This window comes from Dendrobates tinctorius, unplaced genomic scaffold (genome assembly GCF_039654945.1).
Source record: "Dendrobates tinctorius isolate UK_male_01 unplaced genomic scaffold, ASM3965494v1 ptg000422l, whole genome shotgun sequence".
NCBI classification, from domain to species: domain Eukaryota; kingdom Metazoa; phylum Chordata; class Amphibia; order Anura; family Dendrobatidae; genus Dendrobates; species Dendrobates tinctorius.
In genome coordinates, this window is record NW_027362086.1 from 638,723 (window position 1) to 658,611 (window position 19,889).

Consider the following 19,889-nt stretch of genomic DNA (forward strand, 5'->3'; position numbering starts at 1 on the left):
GCAGCGTCATTCGCCCATCAGCGGAACTGACCGGAGGAGGCGTGGCAGGGGGCAGAGCTTCACGGCGAGCATGCGCTGCGCCTTAAAACGCTAGTGTGAAACTAGCCTTACTACAGTGGCATGTAGCGTCTGCGGACTTGTCTCCGGTCAAGCACATCTGGAACGGCATTAGTCAGTAATAACTTCATTGTTATCATACCAAGCATGAATGTGAGTATTTCTGCGCTCCGATACTGAATAAGTTGAGGTGATAGAAAATTTAGTTCCCACTTTTCCATTATTTGCATATTAACATGTCAGAATTCCAGCGAAAACTCCCTTGAGGAACCCGACCTATAAGTGAATAACGCATTTAACACTGGGAGTTTTGTTGGTATGAGAACATACAGCAGAACGGCAAAATAAATCCCCATAACAAGGCGTTCTGAGATCACCAATACCAGTTGCATGTTTTTGGCATGGGGAAGATTATTAGATATTTCTATTGCTGTTTGAACACATGCAAGTTTTGTTTAGGCTCTGAGGAAGCTAAAAATGTGCAGAAGAGAGAGTCCTCAGTGGCTGATACCTTTTAATGGCTAACTGAAAAGATGGTAACAAACTGCAAGCTTTCAAAACTACTCTGGTCTCCATCAGGCACTGACTAATACAAAATCTGAAGAATCAAATATTTATGTACAACACAGCACAGAAATAATGCAGTAGATAAAACAAGTGACATGAAACAGAACTATCATTATGGGAGAGTGATGGACAGTTATGGCCATAATTATTGGAACAGTTCATAGATGAGGAGTATGAAAGTTTTATAGTCCTCTGATTGGGGTCTGGTTCTGTGTTGTGATGCCCCCACAAGATCTTAAGAGCAAATTCCTTAAAGGGAACCTGTCACCCCCCCCAGGCGGTTTTAAGTAAGAGCCACCTTGTGCAGCACTAATGCTGCATTCTGTCAAGGTGGCTCTGTTACTTAGGTTCCCTTCCACCGCCGAAATAATCGTTTTTAAAATTGTTCAAAAATACCTGAAATTTGACAGGGGGGCAGGTCTTTCCCCCTCTGACAGACTCGCATCCATCACTCATTTCGTAATTGGCGCCGCCTCCTCAGTTATCTTTTGAAATGCGCCGCCTGCGCTGTACTATATCTTCTTGGGCATGCGGAGTCAGCGCTGCCTGTGCTTTCAGATCACATCCCGGCCTTCATATCGCGCGGCCACAGATCCCGCCCCGCAGTCTCTTATGATTTATTCACACTACGGGGCTGGGAATCTCTGGCATGCGCAGTAGTTATCTGCGGCTGCACAAGGTGGCTCTTTTACTTAAAAACACCTGAGGAGGGGGTGACCGGTTCCCTTTAATTGATGTAAAAAGACAAATCCATGCAACACATTGATTCCTGCTCTGAGTGTGTCAAAGGTTGTCATGAGTTTATACTCCCAGACACTTCTGTCTCTGAGATTTCAAATTAGTTTTCAATACAAGTAATTTCATGTCTATGGTGCTGTGATCGCCTGTTTTGCCACAGGTAGATCAATTTGGTTAGTTGACTACTCCAGCACTGAAATTAACTTTTTGGACACAATCATTAAGCTAAAGAACAATGAAATGGAGACATCCCTGTATCAGAAGCCAATTGACCATCCAACATACCTTAAATGGGACAGTTTCCATTCAAAACACATAAAAAAAATACAATCGTATATGTTCCAACCCCATGGATAGAGATGAACACCTTAGTACCTGAGAAAGACCTTTTTGAATCATATACTGTAAAGTTTTTAACCCCTTACCTTGTAATGCTTTTGCAAAGGATGAAATGGAGGCTTACCTCATATCCATTTATTTTAAGTTTGGGTTGTTGACTATAATGGTACTAACCAGGAACATGGGTCCGCTGGATTTCTTGGGAGGTCCCACTCTGATTTTTACAAATTAGAAGTTTCTTTTATGATTTGTGCTTTTAAAATTTTCACAGTGGAGTTTTTTTTCTTCTTCCAGAATGTTTCCCGTCCAAGAAGTGGGTCAGACTCTAGTTCAAAATCCGCAGTCAGGTAACGTGAATGAACATAAAGAAGAAAACTTACCAGATGTTAATTTCCTTCTGATTCTCTTTACTGTGTGCAACACCTAAAGAGGCACTCTCACTAAATATTATTCTCTAAACCTGTGTTATTGTGTATGTAATGTAAGTGTGATTGTATGTTTATCAATCAGTCTTCCCTGGTTTCCAGTGCCGCTCAGTTCATCTTCTCACTCTGTGACATTATTACCATACACATAATAATTACAGTTACATAGGTTTAGGGAATAAAACTTTTTGTGCGGCTTTAACTCCTTCATGAACCATAGCTTTATTTTCCCGTCAGCATATCCGTCTGAGGGTTTCTTTTCAGTGGAACAAGTTGTGCATTTGAATGACACTATTCATTTTTCCAGAGTGTACTGTAAAATGGGTAAAAAATGCACGTGCATTGAAATTGCAAAAAAGTGTAATTTCACAATATTTTTTCATTTATCATGTTCACTATATGATAAAACTGGTGTGGCAATATGATTCTCCAGGTCAGTACGAGCATGCAGATTCCAAATATGTATAGTTGTTTTTTTCACCACTTAAAAGAAAAAAAAAAAACTTTTTTTTTTTGTCACCATTTTCCAAGATTCCTAACGTTGGGGCAGGTAATATGTCTGGATTGCCTCCTATTGCATTTTATAGCAATGTTGCGGTTGCCCAAAAAATGTAACTGGCATTTTTGATTTTTTTTTTTTTCGTTACGCAGTTTGCCGATCTGTTAATTTCTTGCTATAATGTACATGTTTGTAGGATTTTATATTTTTGTATCAACTCACACTTCAGTATGTTTAATGACATTTTAAAGAAATTTTACATATAATTTTATGATATTTATAGTGTTTTCAGAAAAGAAAAAATCTTTTAGTGTGAAAAATTTGTTTGAAATATTTTTATATATATTTTTTCATTCTTTTTTTTTTTTTTTTTTTTTTTTTTTTTTTTAGTAAAAAACTTTTTGTATAAGGCCTCTTTCACACATCAGTATTTTTGATCAGTATTTCATCAGTATTTGTATGCCAAAACCAGGAATGTCTCCAAAATAAGGAACAGGAGTCAGTCTTTCAATTATATTTTTTTCTCGGTAAGTTCCATTCCTGGCTTTGGCATACAAACACTGATGCAAAATACTGACGTGTGAATGAGCCTTAACATTCATTTGGTATATTGGTTTTGTTGGATTCCTCAGAGTGCAAAATCCTGCATATGAGTATCAGGGTGTGTCTGAAAAACAGACCTTTCAGCCCCCCACCCAAAACCACACACTGGGGAGATCTGCTATAAAATGTGTTCAGACAGATCCGTTTATATGCTTGACATTATACCTGAGGAAGACTCTTAGACTGCGTTCACACGTCGCGTTTTTTTCGCGGCAGTATTTAACGCACGTTTTTAACGCAAAAAAACAGCATCCCATGCAATCCTATGGGATTCCGCAATGCTGTGCTAATGCTGCTGATTTTCCCGCGGCGGAATCGCATTGCGGAAAAATACACAGCATGCTCATTAATTTTGCTGAATCGCGGGGATTCCGCCCACATAGGAATGCATTGTTCTGCTTATTTTCCGCATGTGGCTGTGCCCACCATGCTAAAAGTAAGCAGAACATTTGCAGATGGTACCCACGGTCCGGTGGAGAGGAGACTGTCCTCCGGGCGCTGGGTACCATATCCCTGTAAAAAAAAAAAAAAAAAAAATTGGGTTATTTTCACCTTCCGGCGTCCCACGCAGCCTTCCCAGGCCTCAGTGATGCTCCCGTTCGCAGTAATACCCAGTATCGCGAGACCGCGGAGTTAAGTAATGTGATAGACAGGCCTCTATTCCTTATATTTAAAGACTCTATAGAAACCGGGTCTGTTCCTCTTGATTGGCGGCAAGCAAATGTGGTACCAATATTCAAAAAGGGGTGTAAAAGGGAACCTGGAAACTATAGGCCGGTAAGCTTAACATCTGTTGTGGGTAAAATTTTTGAAGGGTTTCTAAGGGATACCATTATGGAATATCTCAATGTTAATAAATGTTTAACTCCATATCAACATGGATTTATGAAGGATCGCTCCTGTCAAACTAACCTGATCAGCTTCTATGAGGATGTAAGCTCTCAAATGGACCAAGGAGAATCATTGGATGTCATTTATCTCGACTTCTCTAAAGCATTTGACACTGTCCCACATAAAAGATTGGTAAGTAAGATGAGAAAGCTTGGGCTATGGGAAAATGTCTGTAGATGGGTAGGTAGCTTGCTTAGTGATAGAAAACAAAGAGTGGTTATTAATGGTGCATACTCAGATTGGGCCAGGGTTACTAGTGGGGTAACACAGGGTTCTGTATTGGGCCCTCTACTATTTAATATATTTATTAATGATCTAGTGGATGGCTTACACAGTAAAATATCAGTATTTGCAGATGATACAAAACTATGTAAGGTAGTTAACACACAGGAGGACAGTTTGCAACTACAGACAGATTTGAGTAAATTGGAAAATTGGGCTGAAAAATGGCAAATGAGGTTTAACACAGATAAGTGTAGGGTTTTGCACATGGGAAGGAGAAACAGCTGCTACAATTACTTACTAAATGGGAAACTGCTGGGGAAATCAGACATGGAAAAAGACTTAGGCATCTTAGTCAATAAGAAGCTAAATTGGAGTGCCCAGTGTCAGGCAGCTGCCACCAAAGCAAATCAGGGTGGATTGATTTAAATCACGCCGATTTAAATCACGATTTAAATCAAAAGATTTTTTTCTATTTAAATCGGATCGATTTAAATCATGATTTTAATCATGATTTAAATCACTGATTTAAATCAAAAGGTTTTTTTTTTATATAAATCACGATTAAAATGAGAAGTGAGAGCAGTGTGCATGTGCGCCCATAGTTACACGGACGAAACTAGGGGCAAAGATCTAACGCCAGGGTGAGGGGGGGACCCCAAAGTAAGTAAAAATCTTTTTTGTTTTACTATATGGCAATAGGTAGGTGTTTAAAAGCAGCATGTCTTAATTGTATAAACTATTAATAGCCTCCACATTTTGTTCATACTGCCCCTTTAATTCCACACTTCTAGCTTGGTTTCAGTTTTGGTTTAGTTTCTTTTTCCCTGCATTCAGTTGACATGCCCAAACTTGTTGGATAGTCAGCAGTACTTGGCTCAGGCTGTAGTAACATCAGCAGTGCTTGGCTCAGGCTGTAGTAACAATCAAACTTCATAAGTGATCTGTGTGAGCCATGGCAGCAGGTCGTAAGAGAGACCCTATTTGGGTTCATTTTGTTGAAATGCCAGCAGCAGATCTTGGAAAGAAAGGTGCAAGAGCAAAGTGCAAATACTGTCAAAAGGATATCCAAGGACTTGTTTGCCGTTTGAAATCACATTATGAAAACTGCAACCAGAAGGGAAATGAAGATGTTGATAGTGATACAACTAATGTCAATGAACCCCCACAGCTTCTTATGCACCAGGAGCCTAGTACTAGTGGTAAGTCTGGCAATTAATTTACAACCTATTTTTTTAACAGACATTTTACTGGGATGGTTAAAGTCTATGAAAAGAAAAATTTCTAGCACTGGTAGTTCTGGAGTATAGAATTTAAATTTATGTTAAGGCAATATTTCACAGAAAATTAACGCTAAAGGACATGTGCACCTTTATTTTTTTAAGGTGCACATGTCCTCCCCCCCGCAGCGCTCTTACCTCCGATCCCCGCAGCGCTGAGATCCGTGGCTTCGTTTTGACCGTCCGCCTCCCGTCCTCCGGTTGCGGCCTACTCGCAGTGATCCAGCGGCGTGACGTCAGCGGGCCGCACGCTCCATTGAAATGAATGGAGGCGCGCTCGCGGACGGGCAGAACGAAGCCACGGATCCCCGCAGCGCTGACATCGGAGGTAAGAGAGCTGCGGGGGGAGGACATGTGCACACTGTGACTGGCTGCACCTTAAAAAATAAAGGTGCACATGTCCTTTAAGTAAAAATAAAGTGTGTATACGCTTATTTTTTTTTTTATTGTAGGCTGCAATTCACTTTTGAAGTCTGCCAAATTGACCATTTTAAAAAAAAAACATTTTTAAAACTTTTGTGACATAATTTTTTTCAGTTGCTGAGGCTCTGATATTAGTTACCAGTATTACAGCAACCTCACCGGAAAACTTGAGTAGCATAACTTTTGAGACAGCCCTTATAGGACGAGGACCATTACATTGTTCAAAAAGTTTGTTTCAATATTTTCGTTATATTTCTTCAAATACGCAGTCGATTTATATTTTTAATTTCTGTGCTTTCAGGGTCAAATATGGCTTGTGCTGCACGTGACAATCAATATCTGGGTACAACTTCAACAAAGCAGCCCAAAAAAAAACTTTGCGTGCAAAGTGTAGAAAAATTCATCTTAAAGACTACGACGAGCCAGAAAGAACGTTTTGATGAATTAATTGCTAAATTCATATTTGCAACCAATTCTTCTTTCCGACTAGTTGAGCACCCATTGTTTGTACAAATGATCGAAGGAATTAGACCAGGCTACAAACCACCAAGTAGATTTGATATCTCAGGAAAACATCTTCAGGCTGTATACGACATAGAAAGAGCGGCTTGTACAAAATATTTGAAAGACAAGGTTGTTAACATGAGCTTGGATGGTTGGAGCAACATCCACAACGACCCCATAATTTGCACTTGTGTCACAACAGAAGATGGTGAAACTTGCCTTACAGACACAATCGACACATCTGGAAATTCACATACTGCTGAATATTTACTTGAAATTGCTAAGAACTCAATTCACCAATGCCAAGAACAGTTTGGATGTAAAGTAAGGAGCTTAGTTACTGATAACGCAAGCAATGTGGCAAAAATGCGAGCGGAACTGGCACAGGATGACACAAATGTCATTACATACGGTTGTTCTGCCCATTTGTTGCATCTTTTGGCAAAAGACCTGCATATTTTGGGTGTCAAGGAACATGTTGTAGAAATTGTTAAATATTTCCGCAATAATCATTTTGCACATGCAACCTACAAGGAAATGGGAGGACTGAAGTTGGTTCTAACACAAGATGTTAGATGGAATACCTTGGCTGACTGCTTGGAACTGTTTATTAACAACTGGTCAAAATTACTGTCCATTTGCGAAACACATCGGGATAAAATTGATGCTAATATACGAAGCAAAGTATTAAATCTTGGTGTGAAGAGAAATGCCGAGGACCTTTTGGAAAGGTTAAAGCCAATATCGATTGCGTTGGATAAAATGCAGAAAGATACTGCAACCATAGCTGATGCCACAGAAGTTTGGAAAGATTTAGAAGGTTCTCTAGATCTCTTGAACCTCTCAAACAATGTAAAGGTTGCAATACAGCACCGCAAGGACCAAGCATTAAAAGAAGAACACTATTTAGCCAATATCTTGCATCCCATCTACAGAGGGAAAAAATTATCTGAGGCGGAAATCAACTCTGCAATGGAGTGGCTCGCCAATACTAACCATGACATTGTGGCAACTGTGCTGAAATTGAAGTGTGAATCTGCACCATTTCAAAAATACATGTTTGCAGATAACGTCGTTAATGAACTAAAACCACTGGACTGGTGGAAGTCGCAATCACTTGTTCTTCCAGCAAAGATAATAAATCTAGCTACTCAGCTACTGACTGCATCGGCTTCATCTGCAGGAGTAGAGAGATTGTTTTCTTCATTTGGTTTTGTGCACACAACAGACACAGTCCGAAACCGCTTAGGAACTGCTAAAGCAGGACAACTGGTTTTCCTATTAAAAGTCCTAAATAAACAGTAGGCTTAAAGGACTGATGTATTCACTGAAGATGTTTGCTTACTTCAAACGTTAGAGATAGGCTATTGTTAAAAAGTACTTACTCTCTGTAGTTCAATTCTGAGTGTTTAATAGTGCAAATAAAAATTATTAGGTTTCATAATCAACTGTTTTAATATTTTTATTTGTGTAAAACAATTAGATTTGCAAAAAGACAAAGTTTTGCTTGTGTACAACTTGATTAAAAAATCTGATTTAAATCAAATGATTTAAATCAAAAAAATCTGATTTAAATCAAAAAAATCTGATTTTTTTTGATTTTTTTTAAAAAAATCAAGATTTTTATCCGCCCTGAAGCAAATAGGGTCATGGGATGCATTAGAAGAGGTCTGGGGACACGAGATGAAAACATAATTCTCCCTCTGTACAAATCACTCGTCAGACCACACTTGGAGTATTGTGTGCAATTTTGGACGCCGGTGCTCAAGAAAGACATTACTGAACTTGAAAGGCGGGCTACTAAAATGATAAATGGAGTTGGATCACTACAATACCCAGAAAGGTTATCAAAATTAGGTCTATTTACTCTAGAAAAGAGAAGACTTAGGGGAGACTTAATAATATATATGTACAAGTATATCAGAGGGCAATACAGAGATCTCTCCAATGAACTGTTTGTACCAAGGACTGTGACGAGAACAAGGGGGCATTCTCTTCGTTTGGAGGAAAGACAATTTCTGCACCAGCATAGAAGAGGGTTCTTCACGGTAAGAGCAGTGAGGCTCTGGAATTCTCTTCCTGAGGAAGTGGTGATGGCCAACTCACTGAATGAATTTAAGAAAGGAATGGATGCTTTTCTTGTGAGTAACAGTATAGAAGGTTACGAATAGCATAATATTATAGGTAGATGGTTGACCCAGCTTAGGGGAAGGAATTTTTTTCCCTATTTAGAAAATTGGCTTCTACTCTGTGGGTTTTCTGCCTTCCCCAGGATCAACAATGCAGAACAGCTGCACTAAAAATAGGCTGAACTAGATGGACATAAGGTCTTCCTTCAGCCTTCAAAACTATGTTACTATGTTACCGCAACGTCAACAAAGGTCTCGCAAAGTATTACTGGGAACGGGAGCATCGCTGAGTCCCGGGAAGGCTGTGTGGGACGCCAGAAGGTGAATATAACCCGATTTTTTTATTTTTGTTCATTATTTTTAACATTAGATCTTTTTACTACTGATGATGCATAGGCAGCCTCAATAGTAAAGAGTTGGTCACACTAGTCAAACACTATTTTTGACGAGTGTGACCAACCTGTCAATCAGTTCTCCAAGCGATGCTACAGATCGCTTGGAAAACGCTAGCATTCTGCAAGCTAATTACGCTTGCAAATCGCTTGTTTTTCCGCGGGAATATCGTGGGAATTTAAAATGCGATTTTCCTGCGGAATGGAATTCCCACGGAAGTTATCGCGGGAATTCCGCAACGTGTGCACATAGCCTTAGAAGTAGAAACCGGTTGTGTTCCAGTTTGAATTAAAAATAAGTCATCCTTGAATCTAAAGATCAAGTTCCATCATCATCCTTCAGGGGCGCATATTGCTGGGAAAAACATTCACCAAGAACTATTCATTTGTCCACAGAGTGTACTGTAAAATGGGTAAAAAAATACATGTGCATTGAAATTGCAAAAAAAAGTGTAATTTCACACTTTTTTTATTTACCATTTTCACTATATGATAAAACTGGTGTGGTAATATGATTCTCCAGGTCAGTACGAGCATGCAGATTCCAAATACCGTATATACTCGTGTATAAGCCGAGATTTTCAGCCCATTTTTTGGGGCTGAAAGTCCCCCTCACGGCTTATACACGAGTCATATACCGGGGGGATCGGCGGGGGAGCGGGGGTGTCAGATCATACTCACCCTTCTCTGCAGCTCCCCTGCTTGTTCCATGTTTTCGTAAAAATGAAAGACAGCAAAATGTGCTGGAGTGGGTTATCAAAATCATAGTGATTTAGATGTGTTGGTAATCACAACCAAGATTCCAGCACATGAATGGATAGTGCAGAACACACTGCATATAACCATAGCAACTGACGAAAAGCAGTGAAAAAGTCCTCATATCACAAGGTAAAGTGCAAAGTAGGTTTTTATTGAAAGGTGAAACAAACAGAACATGGCTAAAAAGTGACATTGGTGGGAAAAGAAAGGCCGGGTAGCAATGGCAGCTCCAAATAAATAGTCATGAGAAATGCATGAACATTGTGAAGTGTCTAAATGTCTAAACATAAAAAGTGTTTGCCCATGAACGTGACCATAGCTACAGGGAGAGAAATCCCTAAATGAATGATGACAGGCAAAAACATACAATATGGTAATCAAGGGGACACTTACACAAGAAGGAGCAGCAAGGGAGACCACAGCCGTACCCCAACGCGTGTTTCGGCGATAATGCCTTCCTCAGGGGGCATGTGTTACTGCTGACAAAGGCCCATTATATAGGGGAAGTGAAAGTGAAAGTACAAATCGTGCCCAGGATCAAGACACACCCACCCATCGATCACAGCTAATGCAGACAAATCACAAGGGATGGTTGAAAGTGGAAGCACCAATCACGTCCAAGCACTGGACACACCCACCATCCCAGCAAATGACCACCGCTGACGTAGACAAACCACGGGGCCCCGTGCAGTCAAACGTCAGACGGTGGGCAGGAGGGAGGAGGGTAATGTCACGTGGTCCGTGACGCAATCGGCACATGCGCAGTACAGACAGAGTCGACAGCGGCCATTTTGGAAAGGGGAAAAATGTAAGGGCAAAGCTGGAATCAGCGCCAGCATATAATTAAAGTAGTATATAGCGGCCAATATAGAGATAGACATAGGGGAGGCCAAAGCAGGATAGATATCATACAGAGTAAAGGCAACCAATGGATAGATGAATATGTATATATCTGTATCTCTCTCTCTTATGGTACTATAATGTATACATGAGACAAGTAAATGTGAGAGAGTGATACCAATAATAATACAAAAAAGTTAAATTAAAAGGAGTCCATACAAGAACATAACTACACATGAACCAAATCTGACTAGAAGAGGACATATATACACAACATATGGTTGGCCCAAATGCAGAACCAAAAAAGGAATGTCCAGTGCAAAGATCAGGAAACCAAAGGATGGGTGTGTAGTGAGGATCCGTTAGGCATCACATCCCCATGGAACAGGACTGAAATGTTCATCCACATGAGGGGCCGAGGGGCAGCAGAAACACGAAGTCACTATAATAAGAATAAAATAAATTAAAAACATGCTAAAAAACATACAAACCAATATCACGTAATTGGATTATAGGAAAGGAGCAAAAGAGAGGCTCTCATTAAGGCCATGTGGGTGAACAGTCTTGAGTCGCCAGATCCACCGGGCTTCGAGCTGGCTGAGTCTTTTGGATAAACCCCCGCCTCGGACATCAATTTTGAGCGCATCAATACCTTTAACCTTCAATAGGGCAGCGTCACAGTCATGAAAATCAAAAAAATGACGTGGTATGGTTCTGAGGGTAGCGGGGTCATCATGTGTGCGTGCCGCTAGGATGCCCAGCACATGTTCCCTCACTCTTACTTTAAGTTGGCGTGTTGTGAGGCCGATGTAGATCAGGCCACAAGGGCAGGTGGCATAATATATGACATATCTAGTGGTACAAGTTATTCTCTGACGAATGTCATATATAGTAGTACCACTAGAGTCACAAAAAGAGTTATCACGTATTATATTGGGACATGCCACACAACCACCACACGGGACACAGCCACCCCCAGGACTAAGTTTATCCAAGAAAGTCTGTGGTTTACGAGCAATGTAATGACTGGAGACCAAATGGTCTCTAAGATTCTTAGAGCGCCTAAAGGACATAGATGGTCTATGGGATAGAAATTGATTGATAATCGGGTCAACCCGAAGGATCGGCCAGGCTCTCTGTAAGGCCATACGTACCTGGTTGGACCTAGAGCTAAATGTAGTAACGAACCTAATGGTCCCATCTTTATTTGGGTGTTGGACAGATTCAGAGCGATATAAAAGATCATGGCGGGAAGCATACTTGGCCCTATTGAGGGCCCGCTTAATGGACCTGTGGCTATAGCCAAGTACCAGAAAACGTTGGCGCAGAATTTCAGCCTGCCTAAAAAAATCATCGTCCGTGGAGCAGATCCTACGGAGACGTAGGAACTGCCCCACGGGAACGGCACGAATAATGTGCTTCGGATGGCTAGAACTAGCATGTAACAAGGAGTTAGTGGCGGTTGCCTTCCTGAAGATGTCCGTCTGCAGGACCCCAGCGCGGTCCCTCTTAATAGTAACATCTAAAAAATCAAGGGACTCCCCACTATATGAAAACGTTAAATGGATATTCAGATCGTTGCCATTTAAGAGAGTAATAAGTTGTTCAAGGTCGGCGGGTGTGCCATGCCAGACGAAGAAAATATCATCAATGTACCGCGTCCACAAAGGGACACGGCACATTGAGAGACCTTTGTCTGACATGAAGAGGTCCCTCTCCCACAGCCCCAGGAAAAGACCCGCATAGGAGGGCGCATAGGCCGCACCCATCGCGGTCCCCTGGAGCTGTAGGTAGAAGGACCCCTTAAAGACAAAGAAATTGTGAGTGAGGGTGAACTCAAGTAGTCTCAGCAGGAGGTCCCTTAAACCTGGACTAAGGTTGGAAGTACTTAAAAAGTATTTGACCGCCTTAAGGCCATCAGTGTGTTTGATATTGGTATATAGGGATTCTACATCCGCCGAGACTAAAAGAGTATCACCCCCAAGGCACAACCCGTCGACCCTGCGCAATAGATCACCTGTATCACGAAGAAAGGAGGGATTCGTGCCGTTCCCGTGGGGCAGTTCCTACGTCTCCGTAGGATCTGCTCCACGGACGATGATTTTTTTAGGCAGGCTGAAATTCTGCGCCAACGTTTTCTGGTACGTGGCTATAGCCACAGGTCCATTAAGCGGGCCCTCAATAGGGCCAAGTATGCTTCCCGCCATGATCTTTTATATCGCTCTGAATCTGTCCAACACCCAAATAAAGATGGGACCATTAGGTTCGTTACTACATTTAGCTCTAGGTCCAACCAGGTACGTATGGCCTTACAGAGAGCCTGGCCGATCCTTCGGGTTGACCCGATTATCAATCAATTTCTATCCCATAGACCATCTATGTCCTTTAGGCACTCTAAGAATCTTAGAGACCATTTGGTCTCCAGTCATTACATTGCTCGTAAACCACAGACTTTCTTGGATAAACTTAGTCCTGGGGGTGGCTGTGTCCCGTGTGGTGGTTGTGTGGCATGTCCCAATATAATACGTGATAACTCTTTTTGTGACTCTAGTGGTACTACTATATATGACATTCGTCAGAGAATAACTTGTACCACTAGATATGTCATATATTATGCCACCTGCCCTTGTGGCCTGATCTACATCGGCCTCACAACACGCCAACTTAAAGTAAGAGTGAGGGAACATGTGCTGGGCATCCTAGCGGCACGCACACATGATGACCCCGCTACCCTCAGAACCATACCACGTCATTTTTTTGATTTTCATGACTGTGACGCTGCCCTATTGAAGGTTAAAGGTATTGATGCGCTCAAAATTGATGTCCGAGGCGGGGGTTTATCCAAAAGACTCAGCCAGCTCGAAGCCCGGTGGATCTGGCGACTCAAGACTGTTCACCCACATGGCCTTAATGAGAGCCTCTCTTTTGCTCCTTTCCTATAATCCAATTACGTGATATTGGTTTGTATGTTTTTTAGCATGTTTTTAATTTATTTTATTCTTATTATAGTGACTTCGTGTTTCTGCTGCCCCTCGGCCCCTCATGTGGATGAACATTTCAGTCCTGTTCCATGGGGATGTGATGCCTAACGGATCCTCACTACACACCCATCCTTTGGTTTCCTGATCTTTGCACTGGACATTCCTTTTTTGGTTCTGCATTTGGGCCAACCATATGTTGTGTATATATGTCCTCTTCTAGTCAGATTTGGTTCATGTGTAGTTATGTTCTTGTATGGACTCCTTTTAATTTAACTTTTTTGTATTATTATTGGTATCACTCTCTCACATTTACTTGTCTCATGTATACATTATAGTACCATAAGAGAGAGAGAGATACAGATATATACATATTCATCTATCCATTGGTTGCCTTTACTCTGTATGATATCTATCCTGCTTTGGCCTCCCCTATGTCTATCTCTATATTGGCCGCTATATACTACTTTAATTATATGCTGGTGCTGATTCCAGCTTTGCCCTTACATTTTTCCCCTTTCCAAAATGGCCGCTGTCGACTCTGTCTGTACTGCGCATGCGCCGATTGCGTCACGGACCACGTGACATTACCCTCCTCCCTCCTGCCCACCGTCTGACGTTTGACTGCACGGGGCCCCGTGGTTTGTCTACGTCAGCGGTGGTCATTTGCTGGGATGGTGGGTGTGTCCAGTGCTTGGACGTGATTGGTGCTTCCACTTTCAACCATCCCTTGTGATTTGTCTGCATTAGCTGTGATCGATGGGTGGGTGTGTCTTGATCCTGGGCACGATTTGTACTTTCACTTTCACTTCCCCTATATAATGGGCCTTTGTCAGCAGTAACACATGCCCCCTGAGGAAGGCATTATCGCCGAAACGCGCGTTGGGGTACGGCTGTGGTCTCACTTGCTGCTCCTTCTTGTGTAAGTGTCCCCTTGATTACCATATTGTATGTTTTTGCCTGTCATCATTCATTTAGGGATTTCTCTCCCTGTAGCTATGGTCACGTTCATGGGCAAACACTTTTTATGTTTAGACATTTAGACACTTCACAATGTTCATGCATTTCTCATGACTATTTATTTGGAGCTGCCATTGCTACCCGGCCTTTCTTTTCCCACCAATGTCACTTTTTAGCCATGTTCTGTTTGTTTCACCTTTCAATAAAAACCTACTTTGCACTTTACCTTGTGATATGAGGACTTTTTCACTGCTTTTCGTCAGTTGCTATTGTTCCATGTTTGTCGGCGCTGCTCTCTTCCTGCTTCAGCTGTCAAATGGCACCCGCTCATGAAATATGCGCATATTTAATGAGCGGGTACCACGTGACCGCTGAACCAGGAAGAGAGCAGCGCCGACAACATGGAACAAGCTGGGGAGCTGCAGAGACAAGCGCCAGGACCCGGTGAGTATGAACGGGGGGTGGGGAGGCATATTCACCTGTCCCTGCGCTCTGCTGTCTTGCGTCCTCTGCAGTGACATTCAGGTCAGAGAGCGCTGTCGCTCTCTGCCTGCACAGTCACTGCAGAGCGCAACGCTGATGAGCAGGGGGCAGTGATGGAGGTGAGTATGCAGTTTTTTTGTTTTTTTTTTGTAAGGGAGTCAGGGGCAGCAGCAGCATAACAGGGGCCACTCACTGTGCAGCATAACAGGGGCCACTCACTGTGCAGCATAACAGGGGCCACTCACTGTGCACCCTCGGCTTATACACAAGTCAATAAGTTTTCCCAGTTTTTTGTGGCAAAATTAGGGGAGTCGGCTTATACTCGAGTATATACGGTATGTATAGTTTTTTTTATTTTTCTTTTTTTAAATGGTGAAAAAAACAATTTTTATTTTTGTCACTATTTTCCAAGATTCATAACGTTGGGGTAGGTAATATGTCTGGATTGCCTCCTATTGCATTTTAGAGCAATGTTGCGGTTGCCCAAAAAATGTAACTCTGGCGTTTTTGATTTTTTTTTTTTTACGCAGTTTGCCGATCTGATTAATTTCTTTTATATTTTGATAGATTGGACTTTTATGAATGCAATGCCAATTGTTTTTTTTTTTTTTTTGTTTTTTTATGTGGCAAAAGGGATAGGGTGACTTCAAAACCATATTTAAAAGATAAACTGTTTCACTCTTTTTATTGTATTTAATAGTCCCCTATGGCACTTGAAGCTGAAATCATCTGATTTCTTGTGCTATGCATAGCAGTGCATCAGCACTGCTATGTATAGAGAAAAATTACAATCTCCATGGGAGGATCTTGATAACCGGTTCAGGGGTCATCAACAGACTCCTGGCTGTCTGGCAACTCATCAGCGCTTCGCTATCATGTGGAGAGTGGAATGATGAAACCTTGCTCCATTCGTGGCTGTTAAAGGCACATGTTGGCTGATAAAATGAGCCATCATTTGCTGGTTAATACTCTGACTTGGCGTGTGAGCCTTCATCAATAGGCAAGGACCTAACGTTACATCGTATGTTGTGAAGGGAATCTTTCAGCATAAAATAACTGTTCAAACCAGGTACAGGTGCTCGGTTCACCCTTGGCATGGCCAAACATTTAAGTGCACCTACCAACTTGTGCAAAAATTATATCTGCTTATATTCCCAGTTGACCATCAAACCACATAGGCCAACTTCAGTCAGAGCAGTATAAATCTGAAGTTAGTTCTCTTTAGTGTCGATTTCACGCAACTAAAATTTTACTGCATTAAATTGAAGTAGAGGATTTGGATCTGTAAGAGAAATTATAACCCTGGACTAATTTTTAAAAGGTTTAGCCCACCAATAACTATCACATAGTCACAAGGTCCACTTTACTCCAGAGCACTGTTCTGGGCATAGATGTGGGTCCCAGCAGTCGGACCATACAAATCAGACACTTATCACATATCCCATAGTTGTTATGGTGTGCCACCCATATCCATATATATTTAATAAATAATTTATTTTATCATATATTATAGCCATTCTGTTAGGACAGAAAGCTCCTGCTTACCACTCACATTGCGCATAGTGTGATTGAAATAGACAACAAGTACATTTCTGCGTTCAATTGTTTCCATTGTTAAGACAAGTGAGGGATTGAGGCATCTCTATTTGTGGTTATATTGGGTGTACAGGACCCCATACATGTTCAATGAACGTCCGCTAAAGCTACTGATATTTACTGGCTCGGTAGACAGTCTAATTTATCCAGGGGACCTCTGAACTCCCCAGACAGGTGAGGTTAGCGGAGATAAGGCCCTGCTTGTCCTTTTCTGACTACTGATGCTTTTTTTCCTCAATCAGATAAACCGCCACCAGAGGAGTCTGATAGTGAGTTTCTGATATAGAGAACACTAGTTCGGGTTTCAGAGCATGCGCTTCTGTATATGAGACTGTCAGGCGAGATACCTGGCAGCCCATTGATTGGCCAAACCATCATTTGGCCGCCAACTATCGAAATATATGGGAGGTTTAATGTGTGCCCAAATTGTGCTATACTAGAGCCGGATAAAATAATCCACCTAGGCCTCTATGCTTTTATGTTGACAGGTTCCCATATTTTTTTCAAGTAAATGTCTGTTATTTGTTTGCTTCTCTCAGATCATGTTTTATAGAACATATTTGTTGTGTGGGTGTTGATTGTATATTGTGTGTGGAAATGATCTGCTTTACCATTTGTTTATTTTAGTCTTTTGTCCATTCCTTTATCTACTGGAGTCCTGAGGTCTTCTGTGTCTGAAAGTAATCTCTCCAATACAGCAAATGTAGCGGTTTCTAATAAAGACAAAATCCAAGGACAAGATGGTGAGAGATCTGACATTTGTAACGGAGCATTGTCCTGCATAAAATGATGGTTTCTTGAAAGATGCAGACTTTTTCCTGTACCGCTGCTTGATGAAAGTGTCTTCTAAAAACTGTCAGTAAGAAAATTACAAAACTACGATTTCTCGTTCGTCTTATTGGGGGACACAGAGACCATGGGTGTATGCTGCTGCCACTAGGAGGCTGACACTATGCACAAAAAAAGGTTAGCTCCTCCTCCGCAGTGTACACCCCACCGACCTGCAGGAAGTTCCTCAGTTTAGCTTAGTGTCAGTAGGAGGTGGACACGGGTCTTTTATTAGACCCATATCTACCTCGTCGTGCGTCGTTCCTTTACAGGTTTCGGAGGGATACGGAGTGAACAGTCACATCCGTACTCCCACAAAGAGACTATGAGTACGGCGTGTACTGCCACCCCGTATCCTCATAGGTCTCCGCGGCAGGACCAGGAGCCTCGCACAGGTGCGTGCCAGCTATACGGACGGTCCTTGCCCCCCGCCTCCCACCATCTCGCCTACCAGAGCCTGACGGTTGGACGAGGCGTGGATTCCATAAAGACAACAGACAGCGTGGGATTCTCAGGTACCTTTATTGTGGCCCCCGGCCTGGGTGAGTATGCGGTCTAGCGGTCCCCCGGCGTTTTCATCCTAAGGCGGTCGCCAGGGGACCACGGTAGGGCCTGCGCGCCCGCTTCTCCCCACGGTCGCCGCATCCATGAAGGCCCTTGTTCTTTCGGGCCTTGTTCTGCGCCCCCCCCCCCCCCCGTTTTTTCTTCATCCCGGCAGGGGTATACAGGGGTCGGGCTGTGGGAAGCAGGGACACGGCCCGGGGTTGCGGCCCGGTGTTGCGGCGCGTCTTTCGCGCCGACCCCCTGCTGACAGGCGGCCGGCGCTATTAATTTAGGCCCCGGCTTCATCTCGGGCCTACCGCTGCGTCGCGGCCACGCCCCCTGCCCCTTTCTTCTAAGCGGGCTTCTCTCCCGCCCGTCCTAGGCCTTCCCAGCCCCCTTGCCTCACACCAGCCTGCTATTGGACAGCGGGCGGTGCTAAGGGGATCTCTGCGGCGAGCTCCGCCCTTCTTCTCCCTCTGGCAGTGCGCCCTTTTCCTGGTGGTCGCCATCTTCTCAGCCTGCCAGCCGGACCTCATTCCCTGCCGGATTTCGGTCGCTGGGCCATTTTTTCAGCCGGATTGGCCTGGCCTCATCCTGCAGCCAGATCAGAGAGCGTCGCCCTTGGGGACACCGGACCGTGAGTAGCTCTGCACCTGCAGACTGACGCCCTTCTCTGCCTTCTGTCCCCCAACCGTCCCGCACTGCCTCTCTTTTCACTATGTCCAACGCTAAGTCTGATCGTACCCGCTCTGCGTCCAGCCCGACGCCGCTCAGGAGCCATCCATAGCCCCAGGGGCGAGTGAGCCCCCCCCATGCCGGGTTGGGCCTCCTCTCAATCACAGTCAGTGGCAGACCTCATCAAGGTGTCTCAGTCCCTAGTAGCCGCTCTGGACAAGTTGCCCTTGGGAGCTTCGGCGGGACCCAGCACGTCTCAGGACGTCTCATCTGAGCCAGCCAGCGGCAGTCGCAAGAGGCCCAGGCAGGACCTCCAGGCGGAGTCCTCCCCTCGTCCTACTTCACCCCATAGTCCCCAGCAGTCTCCCTCTCGGGCCTCCTCCCCCGAGTCAGGCGAAGCGCTTTCGGAATCGGAAGGGGTCTTAGAGCTGGATTCGGACCAGGATGCGAACATGAAGGTTACGGTGCAAAACCTCATTGCCGCGATTCACCATACCTTTGACATCGCTGACGCCCCTGCGAAATCCTCAGATCAGGAGGTTTCGTCCAGACGGGCGGAAACACCATCCAGGGTGTTTCCCTTCCATTCTGAGTTTGGAAAGATTTTTACAAAGGAGAGAGAAGATCTGACCAGACGCTTTCAAAGAGGAAAGCGTCTCGGCGTGCTGTACCTGTTTGCTAAAGAGCTCACGGACAACTGGGCCGCTTCTCCCTCGGTGGACCCTCCCGTGTCCAGACTTTCTAATAATACGGTCCTTCCGCTGTCAGGTGTGGCGTCGCTAAAAGATTCTAATGATAGGATCATAGAATCTCTAGCAAAATCTGCCTTCGAAGCGGCATCAGCAGCGGTATGTCCAGTCTTTGTTTCTTCTTGGGCAGCAAAGGCCATATCCACTTGGGCAGATGACCTTCGGCAGGGCATTCTGGATAAGGCACGACCAGAGCATTTGGCCGATCTCGCCAATCAGATTTCCCATGCGGGGGATTATCTGCTTTCTGCCTCCTTGGATGCCGCATCTTGCGCAGTTCAGGCGTCAAGTAACATCGTGGCAATCCGACGTACAATTTGGCTCAAGGCCTGGCAGGCGGACTTGTCCTCTAAAAAGTCTCTGACCAATCTGCCTTTTCAGGGAGTGCGTCTCTTCGGATCACAATTGG

At 43.5% G+C, this 19,889-nt stretch overlaps 2 protein-coding genes across 4 annotated transcripts in view; both read left to right on the top strand.

The window, feature by feature from the left end:
* Nucleotides 1-19,889, top strand: part of CNKSR1 (connector enhancer of kinase suppressor of Ras 1) — a 149,244-nt gene that overhangs the window by 61,988 nt on the left and 67,367 nt on the right. For all 3 annotated transcript variants that reach the window (XM_073564015.1, XM_073564016.1, XM_073564017.1), the window contains 2 exons: nucleotides 1,996-2,048; nucleotides 17,313-17,428. In XM_073564015.1, the coding sequence (XP_073420116.1) occupies nucleotides 1,996-2,048; nucleotides 17,313-17,428 (169 nt within the window). The remainder of the gene's footprint in view (nucleotides 1-1,995; nucleotides 2,049-17,312; nucleotides 17,429-19,889) is intronic.
* LOC141076736 (uncharacterized) lies at nucleotides 3,036-10,053 on the top strand. The gene is made up of 2 exons (XM_073564018.1): nucleotides 3,036-5,543; nucleotides 6,346-10,053. The coding sequence occupies exons 1-2, from the start codon at nucleotides 5,297-5,299 to the stop codon at nucleotides 7,851-7,853; spliced, it is 1,755 nt and encodes a 584-aa protein (XP_073420119.1). The 5' UTR covers nucleotides 3,036-5,296; the 3' UTR covers nucleotides 7,854-10,053.